Raw genomic sequence first — 18,800 nt, forward strand, 5'->3', positions numbered from 1 at the left:
TACAATAACACAATAAAATGGAATAAAATTATGCGAATTATGCAAATCAATTTAAGAATTTTTTAATTTTGAGGAGTTATTCTTTTTTCTAAACAATATTAATCCAACTTTGCTGCCAGAAATTTAAGTGTCTTTTTATTACATATTCACGAATGACTTCGATTCATTTTAAATTTTGGGTAAATAATGATAAAACTGAAAAACTGCACAGGACGATGTCTTTTTGGTATACCAATTATATCAACTCAATAATTATTATTGCTTCACAGGCATAATCTATGATTCTACAGGACCTAGTACTGAAAAATATATATTGTTATTCAGTTGTGAAGATGCGCAATTGTCTCTTCAGTGAGGCTAACCAGAAAACGATTTTCCGGCTAAAAATAACTCGATAAATATACAAAAAAAGGATTAAAAGAGCGCACAACCTGAGGACCTGTTTTTTTAAACTCAAAAGTCGTTACTGTTGTCGACCGAGGAAGTGACTGGACTCCGGACCGGAATCAGCGGGTCTTCCTGTGATGCCGCCAAGATAGTGAGACACACTTGACCCCTTTGTTTACAAATATAGCGGGCAACCATCATAAAAAGAAGACAACAAGGGCAATTTAAGGGATATTAGACGTTTAGAACATAAAAACTATACTAGAGCGAAGATATTCAGTTTTCCCCATACAGTTACTCAAATAGCAAATAATCAATTTCAGCAACAGCCTTGCAATACACAGGGGCCATTATTTATGTCGAGTTGTGTGGCAACCTACAATCAGAGCATTTGACCTTTCTAAATATGGCACACTGGAGTAAAAACAAAGCGAGATCGAAAACAACATCCGCGTTCTATTGTATTTTTATTGTTGATGGTGTATGCCGTGGACTGCTTTGGTCTTCCCTTCACAACCTACGCTACGTCCGTCGCATCTTAGCGCCATAAATTATTACTCTTTTACCTTAAATCAAGAATTTATTTCTAATTAACTTTTCGAACTGCACAACTCCTTACCAACCGAGTCAAAATATACAAGCCGCTCTAATTGGCATACTTACGTCAGTTGACAGAGAAGGTCAGTGCTTATACTTCCTTATCGTAATCCAGAATTTTTTTTTTGTTTTATATTCAGTATTAACTGAACTTTCATATTTGTGTTTCTTTCTTTCTGGGTACTAGACTAACATTGTCGTTCAGCGGAGCGTCTGTCTACCTAGATTCTCTCAAAACATCGAATGACGAAGGCAAGTGCAACGACATAACAGGAGTTTCCTTGTTTGTTTCCCTGAGGTAGATTAGCACTCAGCAACGGTATGCGATAGCCTGCAAAGCGCGAAACGCGAAACACGTGCGCGGAGCGCGAACACGAGCGCGAACAAATGTTCCACGCAGCCATAATGAGCGAGCACAGCAGCCCCGCCCCCACTCCAGCAAAATCATCGTTTGCGTTTGCCTGTTGAGAAGCACTCAGCAATGTGTTTAACAATTCATACGCAAGAATTGAAAAGTGTCAGCACAAAAGGAAAGGTAAAAAATGAATCACAAAGAGAAGTTAGCCTAGAAATAAACGCGATGTCGAACGCGTTGACAGCATTAAAAGGCTCGTGTTTTACATTTTTTTCACTTTCGCGAGTTTTCGGGCGGAGTAAATTGAAAATTCAAATCAGTCACTTGTGGTACAGCTTCTTCCTCTGGAATGACTCCACCTACACCCACTCGCAGGCTCTACAGTGTTCCTGTGCGAGTGAACACTGATTTTTCCTTTCAGCTATGCACTATGAACATTTTTGACTGTTAAGTTGTAACCTTTTTTCAGCAAGGGAACTAGACGCGTGGGAAATTAATGGCGCCCCTCCGGGTACAGTATACATCTTTCGTCTCCATGGAGAGCGATTCAAAGGCCAACAGTTCAACCACCCACATAAAATCTTCCAGAAACTGTAAAATAGGCGGGTAACTGTCTGGGACTCATGTTAATTTCTTCCTTTTGCAGACAAACTGTCACTGGCATTTCAATGTTATTTTTGAGCTCAGTTTTCCTTTAATTGGTTCCACTTCCGTGCGGCTCTGTTTGGGGCCGGTTGGTACGTCTGGGGAAAGATCTGTAGATGCCCAGTGGAACGGCTAGCAAACACTGAGGGAAGAAATGAGTGTTTCACAAAGCGAAGTCCTCGCGTTTTCTCTTTCAGTCCCAAAGAAATTGTGCATAGCGAAGCTTAAAGTGATCTAGGCCTCCAATACTTGATTTGCCACGAAAAATTACAATTAGCTTCCGTTGTTCTTTCCCATCTCTTCAATAAGTCCCATTTGTAAACAAAACGCCCACTCAAATACGAAAAACATCAACGACAATTTACTTTCACGTTTTGAATAAATATTTATTCGCTAGGGCATTTTCCTAGAAAGCCTTAACATAATTTACCTAAAATCTTACGATATACTAATATTTTAACGCGGAAGGATCTTAGAGCGAGAAAAAACTTCCGTGATCGCAGATTAAAGAGGTGTTAGACGGTGTAGTTCCAAATCGCTTCGCACACATTACATCGAATGGAATAAAAATTGCAACTTTTACCAACACACAAAAAAATAACATTATCTTATCTTAATATGAAAGTCTACCGCAAGTAAATTTGTGGAACTAAACATAAACTAAAAATCCACGCCAAGTATATCTCACTAAGCGCTTTAACTTATAACATATCGCAGTTACTTCACCAGGAAACCACGCAACCGCATAAATAACGACCATTCACGGAAGCTTATAACCTTCTTCTATTATTTATACACTAAGTCAGCACCTCTGAAAATATAATTGTTTATCAAATTTAATCAGATATTAATTTAATCTCCACGCCCCTTCTACAATGCCAATTTAATTAGAAAACTATTTTTGGCTAATCTTCCCTTGATCGATTCGTTGTGACTGAGTTGAAACTTGACCACAAATACAGTGCAGGGGAGGAGTGGGTGGACGGCAAGATGAAGAGGTCGTGCACGTGAATGAATACATTCAAATGTCTAATTTCCCATTTCTAGTTTGCGAACGTTTCCCTCAAGACTAATGTACGGTACACGTAAAGATTTGCCACTGATTAGAATAATTTTCTGCTAAAAATAGCTTTATAGCAGGAAGAGTGCCTCGACCACAACCTAGCATAACAGAGTCGAAAATCATCACACATAATGGCCGCTCTTTCCTGTAGTTCAGACACCCGAGATTGTCTCCTTTCTAACCGCTCAAGAAGCCATAACTCCCATAAGGCTATTTGAAAAACACAAACACAGCTGGTGAAATGTGCTTCACGAGGCACAATTCCCTTTGCTATGCCCCTGTTAGTGTAACAATCTACTAGGACCAGTAGTAATAAAACAGGCACGGGTAAGTACCTGTGCTCAAACGTCGATGTCTCTTGATACCAAGGAATAGATGTGTGGCCAACAGTCCCCTCCCCTCCAGCCCAAATGAACCTTAGTGTGGTACCCCCCCTCCCCCTGGTCATGTATGCTCTCCAGTAAAGCAGTTTATCCTACACTTTGTTTGAACACAAAAAGCACCGAGTTTTCTTACACTAGGCGCTTGCGATCAGATTGTAAAGTTTCTACAATCAAGTGCACATGAAATGGTTTTTGCTAAATTTAATCTCATTGAACTGTGAAAGTGAAATATCAGACTTCCCAAGGCAAATGCTCAGAAGCATATTAACTTTTGTTAGAACCTTTCCTAGCACGTCTCTGACACATAGGAAAGGTAAGGTTAAGTCTGCATATGAGCCAGTTGGCATATCAGGCCAGAGCTTATCTCGGTTGCTGTAGCATGAAGCGACTACGAATATTTCTACTCCCCCATAGATGGGATGCTAGTCCATCACAGGATTACCCCCAGCATTAAATTCGTCAGAACCCATTTGTACACCTGGGTGGAGAGCAAGTGGGGTGGTGTTCGAGCACTGGCCAGGGACATTTTGTTGTGTTCTTGGGCAAGACAAGGGATATCTGAATATTTCTTGGTGATGCTGAAACCATTGTTGGTTTGGAAATATGTTTTGGGGTGGGTAGTGTTTACTGTGTTTTGATTTCCATTATTGGTGATTGCAGCACCAAGAAATTGCCAGTTGAACGTATTGAATGTGTCTATGATATTTAATTCTGCATAATGATTTCTGTTTTGTAAAATATCTTAATTTAAAGTACAAAACTCTAAATGGAGATTACTTTCTGTTCACTTCGTTACTTTCAGGCATGTTTTTTGCTTCAGTTTTCCTCGTCACTGCTGCTGAAGTTTGATTTTTCTTTCTGAGAACTAAAAACAAAGGATGAAATGTGAGAAACACTTCTTCCACCAGCTCCAAAGGTTGCATCAGACATGGTGTGTACATGGAACTAAAAGTCTTGTATTGATTCACTGCAAGGATGAAAGTAAAGCATAAAACACAAGGAAGTCCTTAATTCACCTTCTGAAGGAAATTCCACATTGCCCAAAAACACACAAAAAGAACCCCCACAACATAAATTACTTTGAGAGCAACTGCTGTAAAAAGCCAAAAAATTCAACTTTTGACATTTTATCCCAATGGCCTTGACTGCAGATCATTAAACTTGACTCAATTTCAAACTCTAAAATCAAGCGCACATGCTACATGTAATGTCACAGTTGCCTGTAATACTAATACTCACTTATAAATCATGGTGTCCTCATCTTCAGACTCATTCAACATTGAAAAGGTGGACTGATCACGAAAATACGACTCTATAAGGCAAGAAGATCAAGGATTTAGGGTACTGAGCTAAAAAGAAATATGACAGGAGATAATGTGTTATGTAAGAATTGGTACCTCTATGAGAAGACAAAAATTTCAAGCCATGCCCACAAAACAGAATCTTGGTACCTCTTAGAGGTTCTTTTCAAAATTTGTGATGAGCACCCCCGTCCTTTCTATATGGGAGTTGGCGCCAGGTGCATGCCCTTTCAATAATCACAATTGATAATCTTGTAGCTCAATCAGACATGTACATACATCTTCGTTAAAACAGGTTCATGTGATGGCAACTAGCGTTGACATGGACCAGCCGCTACTAACTACTATTCCACTATTATTTTTCTCTTACTATTTATCTACCGTAATCTATTCTAATCTTCTGAATGAGAGTATACAGGAACCCTTACGGCTTACCGTAGAGAGTGTTCTTGGATGGTGAGTACACAAATGCCATGGTATACAGGTAAAAGTTGAGCAATCCAAAAAATGTCAGGAATTCTGCAGGTACTTAGAGTCAAGGAAACACATCCACTCCTAAATATTGTCATTACGTCATTACAAGGCATCTGTGTTAGAGCTGCCACCCCCCAAAAGTGACCAACATCTATATTTTTTCTTACAATATAAAAATACTGTAAAACAGAGAGCAGAGAGGAGGTAGAAATGTATTTATTATGCGGCAAACTGCACAACAACAAAAAAACAGAATTCTCATTGGTTCTGAATGGTAAATGAATTTTACAACACAGACTGCTAATGTAGACTGCTCAAGATAAAGGTTTGGTTGAATTTCTTTTTCCAAAATGTAGAGATAACCCAGCAATTTCCCTCTCTTGGGCAGACTTAGAGGGGAAGGAGGATTGGGTGGTTAGCCATCCCCCTTTTGGAGAAGCAAAACACAAAAAAACGAAAAAGATTGTGAGTATCATGGCAAATGCTCTGGACAGGTACATGTAGCTCACTGTAATTTCTACTTCATAGCATTGCTAGTATTTCTGGTTTAACAGTTTTCAATAAGGTTCCAATTCTCAAATTGTAATATTATCTGGGCATGCCCTTTTGATTCTGCAACCTGAAGCTACCAGCCACCCTCCCTTGAAAAATCCTGGATCTGCTTCTGCCTGTGTGTGTTAGCCCTAGAAAAGACATGGGGGACCACAAGAGGTAAAGAAAAGATCTTTGATCTTGCCAGGATTCAAACCCACAACTTCCAGATTAGATTGACTGTGCTACCAGGCTAGACTGGAGCAGGACATGGGGAATTATGATATAGTCAGTAGCATGTCTCAACAAAATACTGTAAGGCTTGTAGGTGACAGATCTCCTTGTGTTTTAAGAATTAGATGTAAAAAGGATATAGTTATCATAGTGTGTTTCAAGTTCTGCAACAAAGTTGTCTTGTAGCACTCCTGTTCCAAATCGAAGACCTGTGATCACCAGGCTAAAATTTTAAAGGCAAAAATAATGCATTCAACACAAAAATTAGCGAAAGTGATAAACAATGTTACGATGCAAATGTGTAGGTTAGTTTTGTATTATAAATAGATCTACAATAATATTATGTTAATAAGGTGGCAAAATACATTAGTGCCAAGAAAACAAGTAAAAGTGACTGTATTAACAAACTAACGTTAAAACAGCAGGTATAAATCTACTCTCAAACTACCATTGGACATTTTTTTCTTTAAAAAGTTCCCAAAATGATGAGCTTCCCCATGGAACAATCTTCCTGAGGAACGTTGTACTAAAAAATCCTTAGACCTCTTCAAGAGAAACATTTATTTAATAAATGGTTCTCTGCAATTTGGACTCCCACACAGTAAATACGGAAACCAGGAAATAGAAAATCTTACATGTAAGGTATTTTTCTATTATTACATGTATGTACTGATATTTTTACTGTGTTATAAAAAAAAAATAAAGTTTTCATTCATACCCAATAGTCTGGCACTCAAGGGGTTAACATGTATGGGTTATTGACCAAGTGTGAGGTCAAGATGGCTGGATATTGGCCAAGTTCTTTTTTTTCGTGTTTATGGACCTTGACTCCGTCTCGGTCCATCAACTTGCAAAAAAAGAACGAGGCCAATATCCAGCCATCTTGACCGAACAAGCTTGGTCAATAAAGGATTTATTATTTGGCTTTCGGGGAAATGTTTCTTGTGGGACACGGCGGGTAGTCCCGAGCAGGCAAGATAGCTCCATCTTGCCCGCTCGGGTAACCAATCACAGTGCAGGATTTGATTCGTCTTGCCCGCTCAGGGAGCTAGCCATATAATAATGTATGCTAAGCAACAAATTCATTTAGAACACATACCTTATGGTCAAGACAATCAGCATAAGTCCAGTGAGAAACTTGAGACGTACATCTGTAAAACATTATGTGGGTAGAAAAATTAGAGAATGATAGTACATCACAGATTTCATACCACTGAAAATTATATTCACCACAATTTAACATCTGTGGTACATGTACTTATTTAATTCTAGGAGATCAAGGGAGGGCAGTTACTGGACACAGTTTATTTTTAATTTATTTTTTCATGTTACAGCAACTTTCCAGGGATAGCCTGCCACCAAACATGCTATCCATTATGATGCTACCCAACAAATAACCCAACATGACAGGGAAACAAAGCAATGACATCTCCCTGTCGCTTCAAGCTAGAGCAAATGGAAGGACCTGAACAGACTGCATATTAAACTTGAATTCCAGATGTCCTGATATTGCAAGGTGAAATTTCAGGATTAAAATCAGTCGCAAGAATTTAAACAGTTTACTTGCTAGCAAGTTAGCATAAACTTACCAAAATAAGGCATTGCCCTCAACTCACTATATGCCCTGAACAACAGGTATACCAAGTACACCAGGTAAATAGCACCAATTGTAAAGAACAGCACCTTCAGGCCCTGTAAAATTCAATCACAAGGTTCCAAACTCAATGTCAAAATTGTCTCTTCTGTTTAGAGCGAGTCTCTGTCTTATTCTTAGGAGAGTTTGGTTTTAAAGTGACCACAAACAGCCCAAGTCTACTACCACTGTTTTGTCCCTTTTTGACCTGTTATAAATCATACCTCAATCTGTTTCAAAAATAAGTGCTGTACTAAACTAATAAATGTTTCTAATTTCGAGTTAGCTTTAATTTAAAGCTAATTTGTACATTTTCAAGTTAGCTTACGTTTGAAGGTAATTTTGTATGTCATCAACTAATATAAACATAATATTTATAATAAATACTATTTTTCAGCATTCTTGCTGACATAGATATGAAATTGCCTTTTGTTTATTATCGTACCATGAAATGGCCAATATCAATCTTGTACTGGTATGTAGGATCTTGCAACTCATTGTACCTGTCAAATGAACAATTATATTATTTTAGTGCCATCTTCATCTTTTCAGTCTATATTAGCAGAAGATTCGAAAATATAAGGGGAATAGCTAACATGCTGAAGGGCATTCTTAAGTTATAAATATATAAGCATGCAGGAACTTTAAAGAACAACATGAGACAATTTGAAGGAAATAACACAGAGTGCTTCTCATACTTTTCAAGCAAATATTTCAAAAATTCCAAGTGCTTAATATGACTAACTAAAGGTTACCATTTTCTTAAAGTTTGTAAGATGTTCAAAAATTAGCTCATAGAACTTGACCATAGAGTACCAAGTCCTGCATGATGTAGGACATGTAATCTATCAAGCTTTAGAATATGGCTGCTGTATACATAGGAACTGTGCGTGCATATCGTTCACGCAATTCATCAAAGGTTTTATGACTATTTTCAAAAGAACAAATATTTACAAACATATATAGCTGTTCAAGTTGATATGGGTTGATAGGTCCTGTTATTTTGACACTTGAAAACTTACTGCTGCCATGATGACAAGGTAAATGCCGCAACCCACAGAATGCCAACAATGAGAAGTTTTGGAAGATAAAAACTTAATCTCCTTTCACTCTGTTAAAGAAACAAACAAAAATCAAACTTGTAGTGATTGGGGGAAATGCAAAGAACTTATCCTTTAATAAATCTACTCTCTGTTACTAGATCTAAACTAATACAGCAATAAGTAAACTAGGACATTAGTAAAGCTGGATGTTTAATTATTAAACTATGCTACTTACTTTCAAGTTGTTTCAGTCATTAGTACATCCAACTCACATTAATTGGTGTAGAAACAAGTTTTATTTGTTGTCAAACAAGTTTCTGTCAAATGCTTAATTTGTCAGCAAGCTATTGGGAAGTTTCATCCAAGTGCCATGATTACTGAAGATATGATGGTTGAACAACTTTTGAAAGTAACTATGCTTGTAAAATCAGTGTGTGCTTTCTGTCACACACACACACACTTGTGTAAAAAATGTTAAATTGTGAAACGGTACTTTTTCTGAAGTGCCTAGTGAAGACAAGCCTTGTTTTTACAAACCTGCCTGATGCCATGGAAAGCACAGAGCCAAAAGAGCAGCAGAGCACAGAGAAACGATGCTTGGAACACTGAATCAAACATACTTGGCACCCAGCTATTCACCAAGAAGTTGAGTGGAAACAGTGGGTCTGTGGAACAAAAAACATGTATTTAAAAATACCAATACCTACATTACGCTATCCAATTTAATACAAAATGGAGGGCTCTTTTCCAGGTTTACAATGATAGCAGTTTGATTGGAACCTCTTCTTGGCTATCGCTGAGTGATATACTCAAAGCTAATAATTATGAAAGTTGCATGAAAGTCAACTTCCAGTTTAACACTGCTAAAACTACTTCTAAAATGCACCCTGTTCAGGGTGTTTTATTTAACACTATACATGTCTTTGGAAGAAACAAATAAAGAGTGGTCCATGAGAAAACATGTTGTAAAAAGATGTCATCAACCTAACTAAAGCTGAAAAGCTCTTGCAGTCTGAAAATTTTGACTTCTTTTACGCTTTACACACTTTAATCAACTAATTATTATGACACTAAACTTGCAACCTACCATTGTACAGCAATAAAAGTGGAAGAAGAAGTGACATCCACCTGTGCCAAGAAAAAAATAGTTTATTTAACTGTACAGTGCCAGATCCAGACTTTGAGCTATGCGGGTTTTTTTGCCCAAGCAGATCTACCACACTGTATTTACTTTTCTTACAAAAGGCTGCACTCTTTTCAGTCACTATGTACCTCTGGGAACTAAAATGAATTTTAATTATTTATCAACTTCACAAAAATTAAGCACATGAATTATGTGGATGGTGTGTGGATGTTGCATTAACTTTTCTGGTGAGAACTTGTTGAGAGCAGAAACAACCTTCACAATAATCTGTTGCTGACAAATAACTGATAAAAACGTTTTCAAACAGTAAATGTAACTGTGTGCAATATAATTAATGCAAGTGTGATCATGGTTTGACTAAATTTAATACTCATATAATCTCACTTCTCCTGTCACAACTGACTAACAAGACATGTCACTCACTTCTGTTCAATGGACCATTCACGCAGTGGAAATCTCCTCAGTGAATGAGCAAACATGCACTGCAAATTAAAAAAATGTTCAAAAATCAAAACAAATGATTTGACTTTTATTTTACAGCTGCAATTAACATTAGAGTAACAAGTTTATTGATTATTATTGATTCAAGTAATGTAGTCTGTTCTAGCTAGTTAAAAAAATGTGTCAATTTGTAGCTAAAATGCCATTTAGGATGTTCATCTAATTTACGCCTGATTAATAAGTTTATACTACCCTGATCACGTACTAACCGTCACCATGAATGTGAGCACAAGAAAAACAAATCTGAACCAGATTTCCACCTGAGTGAAGTCTGCACTGTAGTGTTTCAACTGCAATTAAAACACTTAATATTAACGTGGGAGGAGTAACCCTAATTTGAATGCAGTAGTTACATTTTATAGACAATATTGAATACCACATGGTTTATAACATCATGTGACTCTACATTTTGTACCTAGTGTACTCATCTCAGACAAAGATTGGGTAAAGATTTATAGAGAAATAAACTTACTTCAAAATCAATGTCTCTGATATGTATTCCATTACGAAAGTTGAGACCATGAAATTTGACAGTAACAAGATAAGAAGGGTAGTCAAGATACCCAAGATGCAAGATCACTAACGGATTGCATTCCTAGAATAGAAAAATGTACATATCAATTAGTTTTTGAAGTGTAAGTTAACGAGCTGTTCTTAAACTCACTAATAATCTTCATCAAGTTGAAGAAATGGTCACAAGTGTAACCGTAATGAAGGTCTGGATATCCAGTCTTAACAATGATAGAGTACGCTGATTTTATTCGTCTAAACTCTCTTTGCAGTTGATGGCATGTTTGAGGAGATACACACATTTCAAACACTCCAGAGAGTGTTTCCATGCAAATATCCAACACATAAAATTTGTCCAAAAAGAGATATTTTTGTCAACTCCTCTCTGGGTGTTTACTTTAGTTAGTACTAAGAGAGTATAATCTAATATTCTCCAATTAAACAACCTTTCTTCAATGTCTTTGGCATAGAGTAAAATTATTGTCCTTCTTAATAAGTCATGCAGAAAAATGAAAGCATCATTATTGTAAAAATCTTTTGTCTACAGTTTGTACTGACTGGGTCATGCTTGACATCTCAAACAACCAGAAGTTGGGGGAGTCTGAGACATCCTGATAAGTTCTCATTCACTCCACCTGCTACACCAAGAGATACCAAGAGAGTTTGCATTCAGGTTACAAGGGCCCATTGCATTGGTAGCTGGGTGCCTTTAGGCTGGTGATATGACCAGCTTTCAGTGGCCATTGGTGGTACCATCAGTTAGGTTCCACTGAAGTTAATGACACATTATTTGGTAGCACCAGCTGTTGTGCTGATAACGCCTCAACCAAACTTAGCCAGATTGGATTAAAATTACATAAGAGATAAACTTGGAGATGTGGGGACGCACCAATAAAGTATGTATGTATGTAAGACATGGAGTGTCAAAATTATAAAATTGCTAAGCAAGTCATGTAAGTCAGATCCTCACAACCAACATCTACCTACTGCACACATCACAAAGTTCTGTGTCTGACAAAAAAAAACACTGAATTTCAAACCTTCTGGCAACGTAGCACACGAGTCCTGTTATAAGGTGTTGTTGCTATAGGGTTATAACTGCTGTCTTTAGCTTGGCCAGAAATTTTAACACTCAGATGAAAGTTGTCTGTGAAAGATGACCCTAAACAGGAAAGCAAAGTCAGATATTAATTAAATTATCTTAAATCAAACAAATATAATAGTTATTTTCTCTTAACCACCATTGACTGAAAGGGAATGCTTAGAAGCAAGAAATGCCAGCCTAGTTCTCCAGTTAGAGAGACGGAATATAATGAGGAGATGGGACACATGAATGCTTTGAAATGGTTTAGAAAATCCCCAACATTTTGTTGAATTAATGATTATTGTACTTCGAATTTCGAACAAATTCTGGTGCAACTCTTACCTGCTTCAGTTCCATTCAGTTTGATTTTGCAGAGAAGCCAAAGTTGTTGGTTAAATGTGGACAGGATTCCTGTGTTGATCTTAAAGGGACCAGTCTATGGAATCAAAAGAAAATTATTAACAGCATTCTTAATTTACCATAAGTATTGCCAAAATGTGACACTTCTAATGGTACGTACACTCCAATGTAATGTGCTTTACTAGGAAATAAAATCTTTGCTTTAATAAAGATTACCTTCTTTTCATACTATAGGTGAGAGTAATTTAATAGGTCGGAATGTATTGTTTTTATGTATTTGCAATTTTGTTCTTGTTTCAATGGGCTTTCACATCATGTCAGAAGTGTATGGGGAAATCATGTTGCAATAATTTATTTTTACTCAAGCCAAAACCATTTCAATCAACACTTTTGCCGCTACCACTGAGAGAGGAGGAGCTTCTGAGTATTACTGGCCTGAATTAAGTGCATTTTTATCATTTTATAATTTAAGCTATGTCTTCCACTTCTTTTCTTCTGCTTTCCAGTCACAAAAGCAGGGAATCTATATTGTTTCACAGCAGCTGCTGTACATTTCAAAATGAAAACCTTGAAAAGCATATTTGTCAGTAGTACAATCATTAAGAAATAGAAAACATGTACTGTGTTTCTATCGAGTTACAAAAACACAAGTGAAAGTTTGGGAGAACAAGAAATGCTGTGGAAACACAAACTGTTAGGTGAGTGTTTCCACAGCTTCTTCGAGTTCTCCCAAACTTTCACTCATGTTTCTAGAACTCGACAGAAACACAGAGAACGTGTCTTCCATTTCTTTTAGGAAATACTACAACAAAAGAAAAAAACAACTTGTTTACTTTGAACATGAAAATGTACATATTATTCTCTTTGCTCACACCATCATTACATTACAGTCCATGCTAGTTCTGTGTTTCTATTAAGTTATAGAAACACAATTTTAAACCAATCAGCACGCGTATTTCCTTTGAGCTATTTTCTAATACATAATATCAGTCTGCAAGGTATTGTAATCGCAAATAACACAATACCAAAGGTAAGTACAGCCATGTCCATATCCATAACAAGTATTGTACAGTTCCAGAAAATATATCCATACCCGTTCCAAGTAAGATTAACAGAAATTCTAAGGGGGAGGCAAAAGCCAAAATTTTTAAAGTAAAGTATGAAACTTAGCTGGAATATCCAGGGTGTGGGGTTCAAAATAAAAAACCTTCTCTGGGAGGGGTATGGATATTGTCACCCAATTTCACTTAGAGGAGAGCTGAGATGGAAGGATCTTGCTGAAGAATACAATACTAGAATGGTAGCCTAGCTTGAACTCAGACCAAGAGTAACACACTAACCATAAGCAGGCACTGTACCTTCCAAAAACAATATTTGATATAATTTTTTTTTTTTGGGTAGTGCTGTCAGTTAGACCAAGCCCATCCATCCTGCCCCTCCCCGAGGACATCCCAAAACACTTTTTAAGGCGTTTGACAACGTTTCCTGTCCCAGGGTAGGGCATTTGCTGTAACAGGTTAGCCCAGGGGTGCAGCATTGTCAAAGGCAATTTTATCTTTCAGTTTTTAAAAATACATACATCTTTTGTTGTTTATTTTTAAATTTCTTGATTGCCTTCAAAACAAAATGTATGAAAACTGAATTGATAAACCTTATTAGAATCCTGAGCTCCACAGGCACAAAAATTTTGGAATGCAAATCAAGGATGGCAGAGTTTTGACAGCTTTGCAGAGTAAGGCATTCAATTAAAAAGCGCTTGGGTGCTGTTGTAACTCACTTAAAATGTTACACAGAGATCAGATTATGTGAATGCACTTACTGGTTTCAAAGCTGTCTTATTACTGGTAGTCAAACATACAAATATGGGCATCAAGACTAACAAAATGGAATGCCAGTTATTGCAATATTTCTTAATAAGTTTTGCTTCTTTCTGAAGGTGCATTCATGATTGCTTCCAAAGTCCAAGGAGACATGTAATTAATAAAGATCCACATTTATTAGTAAACAATTACATATATTGCTTCTATCATCAATCACTAAAATAGAATTTTGACCTTGTCCCATGGGTTCAGGGCTTTTGCAGTCTTCCCGAAGCTCCACCATGGGGATTTACACAAATATTTTAGCCCTACTGTGTGGGATATAAACCATTTTTTGAAAACAAAATTATAAATGCCCAACAAATGCCCAGGGGAAGGGGTTGGAGGGACTTGGAATTGACAGAGACATAAACAAGTAATATTAATATCAATTTTAGGTACAGACCAAAAACTGTCTTTTTGGAGTAGGTAACTCTGATGCTCTTTCCGTGTGTTGAACAATTATTGACGGTCCTGCAAAAATAAAATCCTTTCCAATTACACACTCATTATTTTAACCATTGAGATACATTTATATGTATCCCACATGTGTGCATATTAAAGAGTGGTCAAAGGAATGAATTAATATTAGAAATAGAAGGAACATTTTAGCTACTGTCTGTCTGCAGGAGCAAGCTCCTGTGAGGATCAAATTTCAGGAAGCTATAAAAACTTCCTTTTTTTCCTCGCATGCTTTGTTAAGTAAGCAACATGCTAACTTAATCGAGCATGAATCAAATATTAAGCTAAGCTTTGATATGTAAAAAGTCGAGAGTGTTTAGAGCTGAATTGTAACTTTCAAATACAGTGTCTTACATGTATCTCGACATTTGTTGTAAACCTTAAGAACATAAAGAACCTTAAGAAATTTCAATTGAAAACATTTACAATCCAGCTGTTCTTTTGTTGGCAGTCCAAATAGCGAGGCAACCGAAAACTTGGCGAGAAAACACGTTTTACAAAATGTACCGCGAAATATGGAACACAATATAATTAACAGAAGGTAGACTGATTTGCCATGCACCTTAATAAATTAAGGGAGTCTTTACTTATTAAGCGACTGGAAAAGACCAGCGTTTAATACAGTAACGTCTATTCTTGGTACTGCAAAGTTGCCACAAGGTAATATTCTGCACGACGGCAATTAACATTAAAATTTTTAATAAATTCTTGGAAGTCAACCCTACAGCGTTGTAGTTGCAAAGTACTCAAGCTTAATGCTGCCTCCAACCAAACGCTCCTATGTCGTTTAAAGCATAAAAGACAGCTGCTGACTTTACTTTAGGTGTCTAACGAGGTTTACTCGTCACTACAGACCTGCAATTCCAATTATCACCGTGAGGAAGAAAGCCACGAAGAACGAGACGAACACCAAAACAAACTGTCGTTTCGTTAGCGTGTAAAGTCGCATTTGGACCGTCCTAACAGCAGAGAAGACAATCAGCGTAATTAGCAATGGCTGAAGAAATTTACGAACAACAAACAGAGCATTTTACTTACGATTCCATTTCCTTGGTAGCCATATTTGAGGCTCGGAAAAATTCTACTCGCCAAACACAGCCATATTAGCATTTGACGCCAAAGCCAAAGGAACAACTCATCAGTGGCTTTGTTCAAAACAATCGAGGAGAACTGGGAACGAGGAAAAATTTACATACCAGAATTTGACGAGTTGGAGGAATTTTCAAGCGAAGATTTCCGTTTCCGCCGTTACCGGTAAATACATTGTCTCTCGCCGCTGTTTATCTCCATTGTACGTATTATTTTCCATAGCTTTACCTTTTTTGCGTTGGAGGGTGGTATTTAGTGAGCGAATCAGAAAATGACCCTAGTTACAAAAGTCATTTTTTTTCTCGTTTGAAAGGCACTGTCCCATGTCGGACAGGTTGTGTTCCAGTGATCAGGGGTTTTGCAGAATGGTCGCAGATGGACTTGCGAGTCAGTGGAGTGGAAGTACCTCTTTCAAACTGTAACTCCGTGGCACTTAATTAAGCAAAAAAAAAAAAAACTACTCAGAATGGTAAGAATACTAAACAAGCTGAGTAGGTAGAAAAAAAATTAATCTAACTCAACTAGTGTGCGAGGTTAACGTGCAAACGTGCAGAAATCCCAGCTAGAAGCTGGCTGAAGTGCAGCTGGATACTTCAGTTTGTGGGCAATATGTGGAACCGAGCGAGGAGCTGAGCTATGTCAGTTTGTTGAATTTTTTTTCTATCAAGAACCCGAGGAATACTACCAACCTTACATCGCAGGAAAAAGTGTCTCCATACTGAGCTTCCCAAACTACAGCTTTATTTCGCAACAGAGGCCCATCCAGCAAGCAGTCGCGCTCTGGAATTTTTATTAGCTATAGTTGATTCGGACTTCTCAGCTATCACGCCGGTTTTGAATCTTGGGTTCATAATTCAATCAGTTGTTAATTAGAAAGAAGTACGTAGTTAGAGCTGCAAATAAATGTGCCTCCATACCGTGTTGCTCGAAAGCCGGTTAACACTAACCAAGGATAAATTAAAAGTAAACCGAAGTGTTGAATTTTGTCATATAAGAAAGTTTAACTGGAAGCTGATTATTCAAACTCAAATTTTAAGGACAAGCAATATACTATTAAACCTCGACGAAAAGTTACCAAGTCTGAAATCCGAAATTTTCGCTAGTCCTGGATTAGTTTAATCGGGTTCTGAACCCGGTCCTGAATGAGAATCACAGTTTGTATCTGTTGAGATCCTGATTAATTGAGCAATCAGCAAGTTCCATCAGCCAAACTAAAAACATGCTAACACCAGAGGCCACGCTTATCCGGCTCCGACAACCGTTTCTTACTATTAGTTGAGGTGAAGTGAAAAAGAAAACTAGTCTTGCCCTTGAGTAAAATATAAATGGAAACCCGCATGCAAGCTCGGGACGTTAATTCCGTTCCAAAACGGCAAACCGTTAAATCAGTAAAATCAAACTAAAATGAAACCCTTTAAATACCTCTCAAAAACCGAGTTCGAGGTCCGTACTCTAAGTGAAGGACCGCGTTTTTTCGTCTTCCACTTACGACCCATGCAAGCGCGAACACCAACCGGTCATTTGCTATCGCTATCTGACGCACACCGACGAGATAGTAATAGGCATCCTGACGATTTTATTAAATCCCATTGCACAGGAATGATAAGCCTACTTCTACACGTATCACACCAGCATCTTGAGAAGCAAAACACTAGCTAGGTGCTAACGGTACTTGCTCTTGCTCTCTAACAAGAGGGTTACCCTAGCACTCCCACATTTCTTCTTTTTCATGGACATGTTTAATTTCAAGACAGGTAAGGTTACTCTTGCGCTAGGGAAACCCTAGTTGGGCACTAGGGTTACTCTAGCGCTAGGGGAACCCTACCTGCCTTAGCTTGTAAACACGTCCATGAAAAAAAAAAAAAGAAGAAGAAGAAGAAGAAGAAGAAGAAGACGTAGACACCATGGAAATGTAACGAACTATTTTAATGCGACTATGCACTAGTACGCCTAAGGTTGCGCGGTTTCGCTAGTTGTCGATTTCGCTACGTTCAAGGTAGAAATTGGCTGTTACCTTCGGAGTCTGTGCACAACCGTGGAGAAAATTATAGGAGACTCTCTCTTCTCCCGCCTGGGTTCAACCCCCAGACCCTATATAGCGCGAGGGAGAGGGATTAGTTTTGTGCTTAAATAAAGGTTGTCTGTCTGTTTCTTGCCCAAGAACACAACACAATGTATGTCCCCGGCCAGGGCTCGAACCCGGACTGCTGGGGTGCTTTCCATTGTGCCAGAGAGACCGGTCACAGACCAGTGCGAATACCCACGGAAAACGGAACGACATTTCCCGATCAAACCGGGCTAACCAAGAGGAATGGCTCTTACCATTTTTAATTCTTTTTCAGGATGCCCTACATAAGTGAAGTGAAGTAGGGCAATGAACCGCTTTGTCAAAAATGGAACGGCGAATTTCGGTCAGAATATTCAAATCGAAATAAGTGGACCACCTCCAGAGGTGATCCCGAACATTCCGGCCGGAAGAAACCAAAACGGACCCTTCCATTCGACTTCCGACCGAATATTTCCGGAATCTTTGGGATAATGGAAAGGACCCCTGGATTCGGAGACGAGCGCAATGCCATCTCGCTTCCAAATGAATCTAAACGAATTACTTAAAAACGGTTGACAGATTGGATTCCACTGCGATATTATGTCTGCGTTAAATATATGAATAAAAAGCTGATTGGATTGTTCTGCGAAAATAGGTCACCGACAAATATTTTGTTTGGCCGGAAAGTATTAACAGTGATGCAATAGTAAGCGACCAAAACGGGAGACTTATTAGCAAATATAAGTCTGAAAATGTATTTTCTGATGTTTACATTGGGAGAGAGTTTACATGGTTTGATTACGGCTGAGATTTGAGTACAATATCGCGAAATAATCATAAACCAGCAAACGTGTTGTCGTAATCTAAGGAAGATAGTTCCGTTTTGGAAACCATATCGGTGTTTTTATGAAATTACCGTGTTGAAATATTGGTCTCCTGATCACACGATAAATTAAATTTACATTCTTTATTAGGTACTTACACTAATTTTCTCTGCTGACAAATTTTGTAATATGTTTGAGTGAACAAATTGCTACCACTTCCTAACACCTCGAGAAATGGAAGTGATACGACGGACAATATCAGATTTGCATGTCT

At 37.8% G+C, this 18,800-nt stretch overlaps 2 protein-coding genes across 3 annotated transcripts in view; both read right to left on the reverse strand.

Annotated features, from left to right (window-relative positions):
• LOC110059650 (dnaJ homolog subfamily B member 4-like) overlaps nucleotides 1-18,800 on the reverse strand; it is a 110,559-nt gene that overhangs the window by 64,516 nt on the left and 27,243 nt on the right. The gene's annotated exons all lie outside the window — the stretch shown is intronic.
• LOC110059629 (transmembrane protein 181-like) lies at nucleotides 2,345-15,746 on the reverse strand. 2 transcript variants are annotated; one of them, XM_020766352.2, is made up of 18 exons: nucleotides 15,605-15,746; nucleotides 15,422-15,525; nucleotides 14,511-14,578; nucleotides 12,228-12,321; nucleotides 11,842-11,963; nucleotides 10,764-10,886; nucleotides 10,501-10,581; nucleotides 10,214-10,272; nucleotides 9,734-9,774; nucleotides 9,184-9,311; nucleotides 8,626-8,714; nucleotides 8,049-8,106; nucleotides 7,560-7,662; nucleotides 7,070-7,121; nucleotides 6,111-6,193; nucleotides 5,167-5,256; nucleotides 4,670-4,742; nucleotides 2,345-4,295 (listed from the first exon to the last, which is right to left on the reverse strand). In XM_020766352.2, exons 1-18 carry the CDS (start codon nucleotides 15,625-15,627, stop codon nucleotides 4,247-4,249), a joined length of 1,440 nt encoding a protein of 479 aa, XP_020622011.2. In that variant the 5' UTR covers nucleotides 15,628-15,746; the 3' UTR covers nucleotides 2,345-4,246. The 2 variants fall into 2 exon arrangements, with proteins under 2 accessions (XP_020622011.2, XP_089138818.1); XM_089282692.1 differs by having other exon boundaries at nucleotides 4,286-4,397.

This window comes from Orbicella faveolata, unplaced genomic scaffold, assembly GCF_042242905.1.
Source record: "Orbicella faveolata isolate gen_17 unplaced genomic scaffold, um_ofav_v1 contig_12, whole genome shotgun sequence".
NCBI lineage: Eukaryota > Metazoa > Cnidaria > Anthozoa > Scleractinia > Merulinidae > Orbicella > Orbicella faveolata.

Bases quoted from the DNA above. Each gene is read 5' to 3' on its own strand.
- LOC110059629 (XM_020766352.2), bottom strand. From the start codon at position 15,627: ATGGCTACCAAGGAAATGGAATC. The intron at 9,312-9,733 runs GTAGGTTGCAAG...TTTGTTCCACAG, and splicing joins ACTTTTATTGCTGTACAATG to ACCCACTGTTTCCACTCAAC. The intron at 8,715-9,183 runs GTTTGTAAAAAC...TTTCTTTAACAG, and splicing joins CTTTCCATGGCATCAGGCAG to AGTGAAAGGAGATTAAGTTT.